The 14,899-nt window shown below is 36.1% G+C and overlaps 1 protein-coding gene across 3 annotated transcripts in view; it reads left to right on the plus strand.

The window, feature by feature from the left end:
• The window catches only part of LOC109106946 (tetratricopeptide repeat protein 27-like), an 81,355-nt gene that overhangs the window by 18,569 nt on the left and 47,887 nt on the right, over nt 1–14,899 (plus strand). For all 3 annotated transcript variants that reach the window (XM_042742206.1, XM_042742205.1, XM_042742204.1), the window contains 4 exons: nt 6,355–6,519; nt 6,699–6,838; nt 8,223–8,335; nt 10,769–10,835. In XM_042742206.1, coding sequence (XP_042598140.1) covers nt 6,355–6,519; nt 6,699–6,838; nt 8,223–8,335; nt 10,769–10,835 — 485 coding nt within the window. The remainder of the gene's footprint in view (nt 1–6,354; nt 6,520–6,698; nt 6,839–8,222; nt 8,336–10,768; nt 10,836–14,899) is intronic.

A 14,899-nucleotide genomic window follows, 5' to 3' on the forward strand; every position in this document is an offset into this window, starting at 1 on the left:
TGCGATGTTTACAAGAGGATACCGGCGATAATTCTGTCTTGTATTGGTGAGTGGATCTGCTTCAGAAGACCCCAACATCATGTCTGTCTCTCATGGCATGCAAGGCTGAATTTGCAGAATGATGTTATATTTGTGAAGCTTTCAAAGCTGGAATAACACCTCGCTGAGGTGTGTTGTCAGTTCCAGTATTGACTGCCAAAAGCATTCATTGTCCTACACAGAGAGTTGTGGGGAATTTAGGGGATGGCCAGGGACACTCTGACTGCTGGGCCTCAGAGACATTTTATACCGTCTTAATTGAAAATAAGATGCAGTGGAATATCTGGACTTGGACTTTATAACGTACACAAGGTAGTGTAGTAGGACTAATGCTTTTTAAGGTTTCCATATCTTCGTTCATTCTTTAATTTTAAGTATAGCTTAGGTCTGTGGTTTTCAAGTTATGGGAACCCATATTTTTGAGGGAAATTGAAATCCCATGTCTGCCAAATCAAACCTGGCATTTAGACAATACATTCTGGAGCCTATTAAGTTTCTGTTCAGTCTGCTCTCTATATTTGACTTGTAGTGTGATGAGCTTTTTGCATACAAAAATGTTCTTGCACATGTATAGATTCGCTGTATTTTGGTGGCTGAATGCAGGATTTTATCTTTCAAACTGTTCCTGACATATCTGTCGTATAACTTTAGCAGACAAGTTGTATGGACCATTTCAATGTACTTTTTTTTTAGACAAACTAGTATTTAAACCTCTTATTCAGCTTTTTTGTGTTCAGCAGGAAGACAAAATTAACATGAGAGTGAGTAGATTGCAAAAGTGTAATTTTTGGGTGAATTATTCCTTCATTTATCAGAGCAGTGTGTTTGTTTATAATTTTTAAAGCCATTTTCGCTGTTATGGATTTTTGTCATTTTAATTAAAGTTTAATTTGCCTTTCATTTTAAACAAAACAGTAAGAAGTACACATCCAGTCTTTTTAAATAGTTTTGTTTCATTATTTAGCAGAAGCATTGACATAGTTGATGTAAATGGTAAAAAGCTCATTTTACTTTGGAAAAACTTTTTGCAACAATTTGATCGATTATTCAGAATGTTCACGTTCAAAAGTATTGATTAGCATTCATAAAAAGGGGTCTTATTTTCTAGTCTTAAAGAGGGCTTAAAAAAAAAAACAGAAAAACACTGCCTTGTGTGGAACCAATCAGCCGAATGTCAGGGGTAAATGTATTTTTATGTTTTGAAAGAGCATCTCTCTAAACCTGAATGCCTTGAATACCTGCAGAGTTGTAAAATTAGCATTGACTAACTGCTAGTTGTTCATGGATTACCAACACTGTGAAGCAGAGTGTATCGACCGGCAGGAACAAACTATCTAATATTCACTTCACAAATAACAGCAATCTCACAAATGAACTGAATTCCTCTCCAACTGCTCGAACGTGACCTGTAACGTGTGCCTTGCTTGGCTTTGTGCAGTCCAATTGAATCAAATGGTTTAATCAAGTCTAGTCTAGATTTGATCACTTTATATGATGAACAGATTTAATCTAGGCTTTTATTTACATCTAAACAATGGTGCACACACATACTTGGAGCACATAAAATGTCAAAAGTGCATGTGTTAAGCATGAGAGGCAATGAGGTTTGTTGACACATGAGCTTCTGTGTTTACCATATGTGTAGAATTCTATTTACATTATACCTAAATTAAATCTTTTCGTTATATAAAGTGATTGTATTTCTTCACAAGACTTGGATTAAAAGTGGATTCATTTATTCATTATTCAACCTCATGATCGTTTTGGATCTTGGTTAGCTGGACTTCAAGCAGAGAGACAGAAACTGCTCCGATTTCATTAAAGATACCTGAATTTGTGTTTTGAAGATTAACCAAAGCTTTATTTGTCTTGGAACACATTGATGTTGTGAGTTGTACTAGACAAAAGGTGTTATAGTAGTTCTGTAACTGTTTTGTTGATTAGGAAACCCACCTTTACATCCCAGTTTACCTTTCATGCATACACACACACACACACATATATCCATACCTACACATGCACACACACACACACAATCTTTTGGCCTTCAGGCATCAATTTGCTGCAGGAATGGCTACATCTAAACAATCAACACACCTGCCTCTCAATCCTCTGGACTGTTAAATTCATTACCCAAACAGCTATACAGGTTTGCTTTGTCCTTAATCTAACTGGCTGAGCTGTGTGGAAGGGAATCTCTGAAATAGCTGCTTTGCAATTGCTTTCCAAGTGTGACCAGCATGGCTGGCTTGTATACTGGGCCAGTGGGACCAGAGCCCTGGGAAATTTTTGAGCTTGAATGCATGTGGATGTTGCCACGTGTGAAATAAACAAAGTGATATGTGTTCATAACCCCCTTTTCAGCATTATTGCAGCTTTGTAGTTGTACTAGTCATGGTATGTTGTTCTCTCTTTTACAATGCGTAACTCTTATGCAACTTTATATCTTGAAATTGCAAGTTTGTTCGTCATATTTGCTATCTAATTGTATTAGTACGTCTCCCACTGAGGGCCTCACAGAAACATAATCCATCTTTGCTGACCAGATGTCATTATGGAGCTCCTAATGGCAGGAATTGAGACTCCCACAAACAGAATCTGTTACTGAAAGATCTGTTGCGGCTGAAAGCCCACATACATTTGAACTGAAACATGGTTTTATATGCCAGCTAGAAATTCTTAATCGGAGTTGCAGACATGAGTGAATCAATGTAACCTCACATGCTGATATCTGAAGACCTTTTTAATGTAAGCTCTCAAAGCTGGTGCATCGTCTGAATTTTCTTCCAAAATTATTCAGAGTGCATCTGTGAATAAGAAAAGCTGATGTTCTACACAGTTCAATCTAAACAAAAGTACACTGTGTGATATGTTTACCCTAGCAGTCATTACTCGTGCACCCACAGGACACGGAGTACTTTAGGATTTCAAAAAGTGAAAATGATCAGAAACACAGAACGGATTTCTCAGAATCACTTCAAGACTTTTTTTTTTCTCGTATTTAGCTCTGACTTTGAAGTCAATGGAGCATTTTATGAGTTGGTAAATAATAAAGGTGAATTATTTTTTCAATCAGCATGTACATTCAGTGAGTTATATGGGTGAGTGGATATTGGTCCAGGTCTTTCATCATTGTTGTTAGTAAATGTCAAGCCCGTACTGGGATTTCACTGCTCCACTGAAGAAGTTAACGCAGGTTTGTAGGTGACCGTTTCCATGAGGGCATCTGTAGGAAACTGATTTGGTGGTGTTTTTGATATTCAGAGAAGCAAAGGCTTAGGAGTATTCAGTAGGGCTGTCAATCAATTAAAAATTTGACTCTATGATGTGTTGATTTTAATTAATTTAGCCATGGCTACTTTGTTATAGAGTCTACGTATTGGTTAAATGTGTTTGTTAAATGACTTAAAATGCGTCCTTGTTACACGTTACATGTACTTATTATTATAATAACAATAAATTATGCATAATTACATGCAAGTAACCCTAATCCTAACCCTAACCAAATACTAAGCACATGTAGTTAATTAATATTACTCAGTACTTAAATGTATAATTACACTGTAACAAGGACACCTTAAAATAAAGTGAAAAAAATACTTAATTATAGAAAAAAAAAAGTCCAAGTTATCCGGAGCTGTCAGTTATAAAATAATAACAATACTAAATAAAAATAAATCAATAAATCAATAAATAATTAAAAAGAAAAATATTGAAAATATATGTAATTAATTGTTCTTGTTTAAGTGCTTATTAATTATTATTAATACTGTAATTGTACTTAACCGAAGTGCTAATAATTACATAATCTTTTTTTTTTAAATAATATGAATTGTAAATGTTCTTGTTGCTGTTATTATTATTAATTCTAATACTAACACTACTAGTACTGCTACTAATATTAAATAAAATATGTGCTCAGTTGTATTCATTAAACATTATTGAAGAATTCTAGTATTCAGAGATAAACCCCGACTAGAAATATGATCACTTATCATGTCTGTACCCTATTAGTCATTGTTTCCATTTCTGGAATAAATACCTCAAATACTGTTGCATTTTTTTTTTCTCCCTCTTAGCCTCCAGTCAGAGATATTTATGCTTTAATAACATGCTTTCATAACATTTGATGACATTTGAAGATTTGGAGACATTGAAAGTTGGCTGCATGTATGATGAATTAAAAATTAGAATTTCATCTATTTTAGTCAGTGTACACTTGAGGCTCTTTGTGACATTTTTATGACTGCTTTTCTCACTGATTTCTTTTGTTACCATGAGGTAATCACTGTTTGTGTCCCATCTCTTTGTGAAGGGTAAGAAATGAGCGCTTCTCTTTGTTCTGCACACACAGATGCATGTGCGTGACCGGCCCATCAATGATCTGGAGCTGTTATATGTATATGCGAGGAAAGGTGCTGCTTTCCCTTGCTAAGTGAGCTTTAATCTGCAATGAGGGGACTTTAAAACACTCAGATCCTCACGCAGATCACGCTGAAGGTCACAGTGAGCGCACCTGCTCAGCTTTATGAAGGGCCTTCAGCATTCACATTTTCATACTGTTATACTGCTGAACGTGAATGTACAGCTGTGGACTGAGAGAAAACATTTGAAATGACCCTTTATTTATTCAGCTGGGTTTCCTTCCTTCACCTTTCAGTTTTTCTCACTGCCTCTTGTCCCTTTTTGTCCTTCCTTCCTGCCTTCCTTCTTTCTTTCTTCCTGCTTTTTCTTCATCTTTCTTTCCATTTCTTCTGCCTTTGTTCATTTTCCTTCCTTCCTTTCTTATTTAATCCTTCCTTACTTTGTATTTCTTCCTCCTTTGTCCTTCCTTCCATTTTTGTTCTTTCTTCTTTCCATCCTTATTCTTTCTATTCTTCTCCTCCTTTCTTTCTTTTTCTCCTTCGTTTTCTTCCTTCTTCTACCATACCTTTCTCCCCATTTGTTCTTCCTCCTTTCATTCTTTGTCTTCCATTTCTTTTATCCTTCCTTCCTTTAATTTTTTATTTCTCCCCTACCTTGCTTTTCTTTCTTCCTCCTTTGTCCTTCTTCCTTCCTCCTTTTTATTTGTTCATTCTTTCTTCTCCCATCCTTATTCTTTCTACTCTTTTCATCCTTCCCTTCTTCTTCCTTTCATTCCTTTTTCCTTCTTCAGTACTACTTTTCTTTCTTTCTTTCTTTCTTTCTTTCATTTTTTCATCCTTCCTTCCTTCCTTCCTTCCTTCCTTTTTTATTACTTCCTTACTTTACTTTTCTTTCTTCCTCCTTTGTCCTTCTTCCTTACTCCTTTTTATTTGTTCATTCTTTCTTCTCCCATCCTTATTCTTTCTACTCTTTTCATCCTTCCTTTTTTCTTACTTTCAGTCCTTTTTCCTTCTTCTTCAGTATACTTTCTTCTTTCATTTCTTTTCTTTTTCTTTCATTTTTTCATCCTTCTCTTCCTTCCTTTCTTCCTTCCTTTTTTATTACTTCCTTACTTTACTTTTCTTTCTTCCTCCTTTGTCCTTCTTCCTTACTCTTCTCATGTTCATTCTTTCTTCCTAAACTCATTCTTTCTACTCTTCTCCTCCTTCCTTTTTTCTTCCTTCCTCTATCCTACATTTCTCCCTCATTTGTTCTTCCTCCTTTCATTCTTTTTCTTCCTTTTTTTCTTTCATCCTCCCTTCCTTTGCTTTCCTTTCTTCCTCCTTTGTCCTTCCTTTCCTCCTTCCTCTTCTTCATTTGTTCATTCTCTCTTCTTTCATCCTTATTCTTTCTACTCTTCTCCTCCTTCCCTTCTTACTTTCTCTATCCTGTTTCTTCTTTTTTTCTATCCTACCTATCTCCCTCATTTGTTCTTCCTTCCTTCCGCCTCAATTTTTCCTTCCTTTGTTCTTCATTCTTTCTACCATTTTTTTTTTTCATTCTTCCTCCTTGTCCTTTCTACTACTTTATTCCTTCCTCTTTTCTCCATTCTGTCCTTATTCTTATTCTTCTATTTATCTTTCATCCTTCCTTCCTTCCCTTCCTTTTTTCCCCTTGTTTTCATAATTCATTCATTATTACTTCCCCTGAAGCACTGTTTGGGGTCCCTGTTGGTATCCAGACATATCCTAACCATATAGGCAATAGGTTTGTTCCCCTGCAATGCAGCCTCATACTGTATCTATGATAATCATAATGATTTTACATCTATAAATGTGCAATGCATTATACAACCATTTAGCATTGTCCTCTGGAAATATATGACAATGTCATATATGCTGAATATACAGAAGAATGTGTAAAAATCTAGATGGTGCCTCTTATGAGCTGGTCATTTCTCTGTTTCTGTAGTGTACAAATGTGAGGAGCTCTTCACCAACAACACACACAGGAACCTGGCCATTCAGTTCCACCTGGAGTGCAGTTATAACTGCCTGACCTACTACGAGTATCGCAGGGCCAAAGAACACCTGCAAACAGCCCGCGATCTGTCAGGACTTGATGTTAACATGATAGGTAAGAAATATAATGTAATGTCAAGAAAAATGATTGTTCTGTGCAGGTGATTGAAGGAGGGATAAATGGCGATGTGTGACGGAAGTAATTGGAAGATGGAATGAATGAAAGAAAATATGGATGTCCCAGCAGTATTGATGGAATGCATGAATGATTAAATAATTGTTTGTCTCTCTCAGGTGCTTTAGGAAAGAGAACTCGTTTTCAGGAGAACTTTCTGGCTCAGCTCATCTTAGATGTAAAACGGAAGGACGGTTCACCTGTTCCCAATTCTGAGAGTCCGTCCCTCACACCAACCCCTAAAGAACTCTTACCAAAGGTACATTAAGTGTCTAAAATGATCTTAATGTCATTACAAAGGCAGGTGAATTAAGATAAATTATAGACTATTTATTTTATTTGTAGTGTTAGTTTTTTCAGTTTAGTGTATTAATAGTTTCTTTGTATTTTGTTTAATTGTATTTGTTCTGTTGCAATAAAATTATTTCGCTATTATTACTAGAGCGTCGTATCCAAGAGTATGTGTAATATGAGTATAGTTCCTTTCTTTATTTTACTTTCATATGTCATTTGAATCACTTGCATCACTTACATGAGAGAGGGTTATTTTTACATTACTACAATTTTTACTCTCATTTGGCACTTGAGTAATCATTTTGGCCCCTGGGTACATGAATACCCATCACAGTCCCTGTGGGGGCAAGAACGGTGCAGTACTTATCCCATCCGTCAGGGGGCGACATTTATTCTTGTGTTGACAGCAGACGTGACATTGAGCTGCAGGGAAGGTCGTGAAAAATACATTTTATGCAGATTTCCATCTGTCCCATTCTTTCCTGTCTTCCTCGCGCTCTCTCTCTCCTCTCACCCCGAGGCAGTGCTTTACTTTTATTGCACATTTTTGGACGGCGGTTGAGTTTTATCTGGTGTTTGGCTGATCTGTGCAGTGGCATTGCTCTGTCTGGTGTTATCTGCTTTGGCTGCAAATATGACAAATTGGGGACAGACAAAAATTTTTACGGAAAATTCCCGAAGCTTATCTCTGTTTCCCCTTAGCTGGCCCCATTTTATGTGTTGTGGCCCTAAAAAGTGCATTAAATAATTTTTTCCAGGATGACTTGAGTTTTTGGATTAAACACGATAAGATCAGTATTGCTTACAAACTCTGAGCTGATAGCACTCCACTGGGTCTTGGTTGTCCTTTGTCTGCATGTGAAGGCTTTTCAGGTAGTGTGTCCGTGTGTGAGAGCTGTCAGACTTCATTTCATGGGAATTCAATTTAAACATCCAACAAATTATATTTTAATTAGGCTAAATCAGAAGAACATGTTCATTTGCATATGCCCCGCCCTAGCTAATAAGTATCAGATCTGACTATGATTGATTTCTTGATACATGAGCTAGCATCATTTTCTCATTTGAGGTAATATTTCAGGAAATAATCCTTCTAAAGGGATTAAAGAGCTAAATGCTTGTTTTATGACACTTTAATAATGTAAAGTTTGACGACAGGATGGGCAAAGTTATAAATGCTTCCCCATAAAAAAAAAAAAATCACATTTCCACACACCCAAAAAAAATGTTTTAATAATTAACTACTCCTCCTTTCTTCTTCTCTCATCTAAACTGTATTTTTTTGGACATACACTTTTTAAGGTCTTTTTGGGATCTGCTCTGGATTTCATGCCTGTGTGTGTTTATAGGATCATCAGTTGAGTGATGATACAGTCCTGAACCAGATTAACCTGGCAGAACCATCTGAACATGAACTTCCGGACCTCAGCGCTGAGGAACAGACCCTTATACTGGCCACATGGTGAGTGTCTCAGTCGATGTGGATATGTCCTGTTTCAATGGAGGCTGTAGTAACAGGATGAGCACCAGTACTTAGGTACTCTGAAGTGACAACCGTTGACCGATCATGAAGAGCAGTAATTGTGACTGTTTTGTTGACTTCAGAACATTTCATACAGATCGAAAAAGCAGTAATGACTATACACAGATGCACAAAAGTGGCCTCTTTTCTAGTTTCTATTTGTGATTGCTTGCAACTGCATTTTTGGCAGTATGTTACAGCCCAATTCAGCAGACAGCAATTTGTATCAATATTGTTCATCGTGACTTTCGCTCGGATGTGTCATCATCAGGGCTCAATACTAAGACATTTTTCTTTTCAAATGATGGTAGACTGTGTGTGACACGATGATAAGAGGGAGGAGTTTTTAAATTAAAACTACTATTTTTTTTTTTTGTTTGTTTTGTTTTGCTTTATATAATACATTTATTTATAATATTTAATTTATTTGAAATACGTTAAATTTTGAAATATAATGTAATATTTAGGTTTTGGTATTTGAGTAAAGTCTTTATTTTTTACATTTATTATATTACTTTTTTAAGTCTCATCTTAAAATGCGATGGTAATGTTGTGCAACAATCCAAAAGCTGTGAGACCTGATGCAATGTCCATTCGATAGATGTGTACATAGGCCAACGGTTAAAAAAACGGATCAAAATGGTGCAAAAATTCCATACCCCAAATTACTCAAGTAGACATTACTAAACTAAACAAATAACTGCAAAACAGTAACTGTGTGCTGAACATTTTAGATATTTAAATCAGCATTCCTCTTTTATTAAAACAGTATTTTACATTTGTTTTAATTGAATCCACATATGAATTTGTGAGTAGCAAGGATGTTGCTGTGAAGTTAAAAGTTTCACTTTTATAGAAGTTTTAAATCTTGCGGAGGAATTGCATATACTGCCACTGTCAACAGTTAAATGAAACACACATCCCTTTTTTGCCACAGGTATGTGTGTGTATATGTCTCTTGGTTTGTGACACTTTATTATAGACTGTTTTAAGAGTCTACCTTGTGCATGTGAGATTGAACATACTTCTGAAAATCAGGTTGTCAAAGCCCAAGCCAAACCGTTTTACGAGTATGACTTCAACAGGTCCTCTGGCTGAAATGTGCTTAAAAATTCATAGACACAAAAATCCAAGTAAAAAATTGTCTCCTTATCCTTGAGATTAGTTTTAGTAGCTGTAGTATTTTAGTTCCTGACTTTTAAAACCGCAGCTCGACATTAATCATGTTGGGGATGTGTAAATCATTGTTATTGCTGAGATTCTTGTTTTATCTTAGTAACTTTGAAGTGCTGTGTCAGGCCTTCATCTTGCAGAATATGTTTTTTGTGCCCAAGTGCACACTGATAGCAGTCTTCTCCATCCTGAATAAAAAAGTGGATGGTCATCCACCCCCATCTCAGCCCCGGGAGGAGGTGCGGGGTTCTCCTACACTGCTCTCTAATTAGCTTTGTTACTAGGCTGTGCGCCCTGTTTGTTGTAGAAAGGTCATCATCCTGCCTGACTGGCTGCTAGGAGACAAATTGCAGGCGTGGAATAATTAGCAGGGTGTAATTATGCAGGCCAGGGGCCTTAATTGGGCTGCGTGATGGTTGAAGGTGAATTATGGGCCGTCATTGGTGCAGTCGAGCAAAACCGCACGTACGGTTTAACAGCATTCTGTTGGAATGCAAACAGCCCACCATACATGTATTATCCTCAGCTAACGTAAAGAACTCTGACTCAAATGAGAAATTCAGACTGTTACAGCTTGAGGAAAGGAGCTGAAGTTACCTAGAATATTGAGTTATGGGTATAATAATAGGATTAAATAATTGAACTAACTGCTGAGTGAGGTTTGAGATGTGCAAGCTCATATTTTATCCTTTTGACTGTCTGTGACAACTGCAATAGATCGGGTGAATTTCATGAGATCCGGGGGTCGTATTTCAAACCTCACAGCCCCCCCCCATTTAATAAATGAAGCACAAATTACTGAGAACATGGAGAAAAGGAAGCCTATATTTAAGATCTATCTTTCTATCTTGGTACATAGTTGAACTTCGTTTTCATTCTTTTTTTATTTAATAAATGAAGCACAAATTACTGAGAGGATCTTCAAAGTAATAATGAGACGTTTATGCATTACACTAATGTGTCATTATGCAAATAAATCATAATGGAAGGATTATTTCATAGTTTTTATTTATGAAATATGTCTCAATTCTCAAATGTTTAAAAAAAAAAGAATAATGGATGAGGCACAAGATCTTGCATGCACTGGGATTTTTTTTTTTTAATGATCATTTTTTGTTTCCTTGAATCGTGAACTAAAAGAAACGTGGGCTTTATTTATGTGCTGATTTTTTTGTTTGATCATGGATTGTTGTTTTGCAGCATAGACTTTCAGAAGAATAATCCAGTTCACAAGCTAAATGATGAGGAGCTCCTGGCCTTCACGACGGTAAGACGCATGTTTTTCTGTCTTTCTCTCACTGCCACAGTGCAGTTGACACATCTCTTATCAGTACACGCAGTTATATTTTCAGTCTGACAGATGGGGTGCATGTAAACAGGTCTGTCTCATTTGGTGACAGTTTTGCGCCTAGAATGTGTCTGTTTACACTAACAAACACAAACCAATGAAATGGTCTGTCGCTTCTGTTGCTCTGCTAGGAACGTATAGAATTAATGAGGTGTCATGACCTTGTCATTTAAGCTGCACTGGTCAAATCTAGCACATAAGTTTACATACCCCTGGTGAATCTAGTTTCATAAGTTTCGTCAACACAAGTCATTCAAAAAGATTTTTAAATAATAAAACCATAAGTTACAAATGTTTAAGAAACTCTGACATATATTTACATATATTGCACATAACAATTATAAATAAATTTACACTGATATTATCCATTTGAAAAGGAATTTATGTAGAATTTGAGATAAAATGCAATTAAATGATTCATAATGTGCATAAAAACTATATATAATGGATACAAACATGCATAAATGTTCATGAAAGTTAAGATTTTGTTCTCTTAAACACATCGGAAGTATAGTAAATACTGCTTTTATTTACAATTCCAGTGTTCATTCATTCATTCAATCATTCATTCATTCAATAATTACATTTGTGACTTGGGTAGAATAAACTAATTGGCTGTTTGTTGTCTTTAGCAATCATTTTCCGTGAGTCTCTGCTTTGCTGGTTTACATTCTTGGCACATTTGAAATAGTCCCCAGACTTTTGAAAAGTTTGAACAATCTGGAAAATTGAGGGGCCCGTACATAACAAAGCTGTGAGAGTTATTGATGGCACATAATATTAAGAACCAAGAGCCAAAATTTAACCTAAGACCCAAATTTAAGTTATTGTATTGTAGAATATATGCAAAAACCATATATATATTTTTTTCTAGGCAAATTAAAAATGCCAAACGCATTCTGCAGGGATATGTAAACGTATGAGCTCAGTTGTTTAAGTCTTTTTGACATCTGTATGCTGTTGAAGATTTGACTTCCAGACTTTGTAATGTCAGAAAGTATGAATTTTGTTATTTTGACACGTCTTTATATTTTTACATGTAGTGGTTTTTGACAACTTGGGTGAGAATGATAGACAGATTGAAAACTGCCCATTTCCTTTTAGCTCATTCACTCAAAACTCACATTACAGAAGAGTGAAAAACCATCGCAAACCTAAACGTCTGGTCAGTTATGAGGAGAGCAAAACCCACTTACTGAAACCGAGCTAATGAGGACACTTCTCTGCCAGCAGGCCATAGTGTCTTCCTCGATAATCTTTAAGCCACTTCCTGTTAATTTAATTAGTTCAATGTTTCAGCCACAGACAAACAATTTGGAAAGTTACCCTGAGGGTCACTTCTTTTAATCTGTAGCGAGCGTCCCACCATTAAGGCGTGGAAACAACGATTTGGTTATTCTTATTAGCAAACACCCTCAACTAAAGCACTGCATATGTTCTGCTTAATCGATGTGTACCGGTGTACCGCAAATGAAACCCTGCGGCAGAGACGCGCCTGTAAGAACAGTCATGTGCTCAACGCGACACTGTCTACATCTGCTGTGAACATCATTTTTAACCAGCAGCAAATTAGCATACAAAGAGTTTCTAAATCAGCAACCTGTGCCCACCAACAGCCTCAATTATTTATAGTCTGTTATTGCTGAGGACAGTTGTGTGTGATTTATATCCGTTTACAAATGTCTCTGACAGCAAAATCAACCACTTTACAATCACAGTTGTGCCTCTCGCTCTATTGTGGAGGTGCCATGTTAAAGTGCTTGTATTTTAAACACATTCTGTCTTATGTAGCTAAAAAAAAAGATGTGCCTTGTCAAGAGGTGTTAATATGTGAAAATGTACATTTTTCAAGTGAAATATGAAACAACTATTCACTAATGCATTTTTCCATTTCTTATTTTACTGAACATTTTTGCATTTTCCTTAATTGACCTATTTAAATTCCATTTGTAATAGCATTTCCTGCATATGAATGCTTATATAAAAACTAGTTTTATGTAAATGCTATATTTTTAATATTAATAAATTTTTTATGTATTTTAGGTTTTGTGCATTTTAGCATTTATGTAAATATTACTATCAATATTAAAAAAACAATTGAATATGAGTGTTTATATAAATACTAAAAAACAAGAGAAAATGATTCATAATTATAATTATAATTAAATGTATTTAATCACAATTTTTTATTATTATTATTATTATTATATTTAATATGTGTAGTCATTTCATTACCATAAGTTATCTGTAAACCATTGTATTTACATATTTTATTTTTTTTTCTTGGTACTTTACGTGCTGTATTTACTCAAAAACAAGCACACACACACACACACACACACACACACACACACACACACACACACACACACACACACATCTCGTTATCTTGTGATGTCAGTCTGTAACAACTGCTGATTAATATTTAAAACATCTCTATCACATCATCATCAGTGATGATTCATCATCTCCTCCTCCTAATAAGTTTTCTTCTTCTCTTCTAATTTATACTTGGGTTACTGCCCTACCCATCTTCACAGACTCCGAATCTATTTGCATTCATTAGAAGTCGCCTTTCTCTGGCTCTCGGAGGACCTCGGCTGCTCCGCCTCGCCTCGATGTTCAAAGCTTGATATCTTTATTTGTATGAGCAATGAAGTGAGTCCTCTGCTCTCATACGTTCGGCTGTGTGCACTGCTCTCTAAAACTCTCCCACGTCTTGGAATGAGGTCGATTCTTTTCGAGTGTTTCTGTGTTATGGCCAATTGCAATTTTCCCTGAAGTATTAAGTGACTTTCCCAGACAACTTTAACCTTGAGAGGACATGTTCCGACGCTTTGACAAATACCCGCACCTGTTTTCATGGCTGTAGCACTGAGATGTTGGTGGTCTCTCCTTGAAATGAATCCCTCCTAATCAACACCTTTTAAGATCACAGATTGTTGAGGAGCCCAATTAGGTGTGGTACTGTGAAATATGTGTTTAAATCCATGGAAGGTTTGACTGTCTGACAGCTTTTGGCAAGCAATTCAAAGCCAACTCGAATGTGTCAACACCCACCCCAGAGACGTCACCACAAGTCATCAGATATGCCAGTCTGAGGTTTGCTTAAGGTACGAGGCTCTGACGGACAGGGGAAGCAGTGTGATGGATTGGAAATGAGCAGCAAAAAGGGAAAGAGAAGGAAAAATGTGTCTCCAGAGTCTGACCCAGAGGTTTGCATCATATTCGGCAAAAGCTGTTAGAGTCAGGTCCCTCTGGAAAAATAATCTACACTTCGAGCAAAGAGTTCAAACAGCACTTTCCTGTGCCTGATGGAGCTCTGCTTTCAGCATGAACTCTAGAGTCCATATTTTAAGCAGGTTGGAAACAAAATTAATGGGGTAGAATAGGCCTATGAGTCAGTTTGGGATGAGGACATCCTCTGCCTCTGGACACAATTCAATAGAAATCACTGTAGTCACTGTAGTTGATGAATTTGTGCTCATAAACACTAGAAAGAGATGAAATGATGATTATTTGGGTGGTTTTTCAGTATGGTTGGGAAGATTGAATCATTTCTGTGCTGTACGTAATACTTGCCTCATCAGAAAGGCTAGAGTTGTTAATGAAAAACTATGAAGACAAAAACTTGCAGTAAAAAAAAAAATCACCATAAAAAATGTCTTGTATAAATCCTTATATAAACACCATATATATATATATGCAAATATATATCAAATCAAGTCACCTTTATTTATATAGCACTTTTAACAATACACACTCTTAAAAATAAAGGTGCTTCAAAATGTTCTTCACAGCGATGCCATAGAAGAACCATTTTTGGTTCCACAAAGAACCATTCAGTCAAAGGTTCTTTAAAGAACCATCTCTTTCTTACCTTTTTTTTCTGGAGAACCTTCTTTCACCACAAATAACCTTTTGTGAAACAGAAAGGTTCTTCAGATGTTAAAGGCTCTTTATGGAACCATTTAGACAAAAAG

This window comes from Cyprinus carpio, chromosome B17 (assembly GCF_018340385.1).
Source record: "Cyprinus carpio isolate SPL01 chromosome B17, ASM1834038v1, whole genome shotgun sequence".
Classification (NCBI taxonomy): domain Eukaryota; kingdom Metazoa; phylum Chordata; class Actinopteri; order Cypriniformes; family Cyprinidae; genus Cyprinus; species Cyprinus carpio.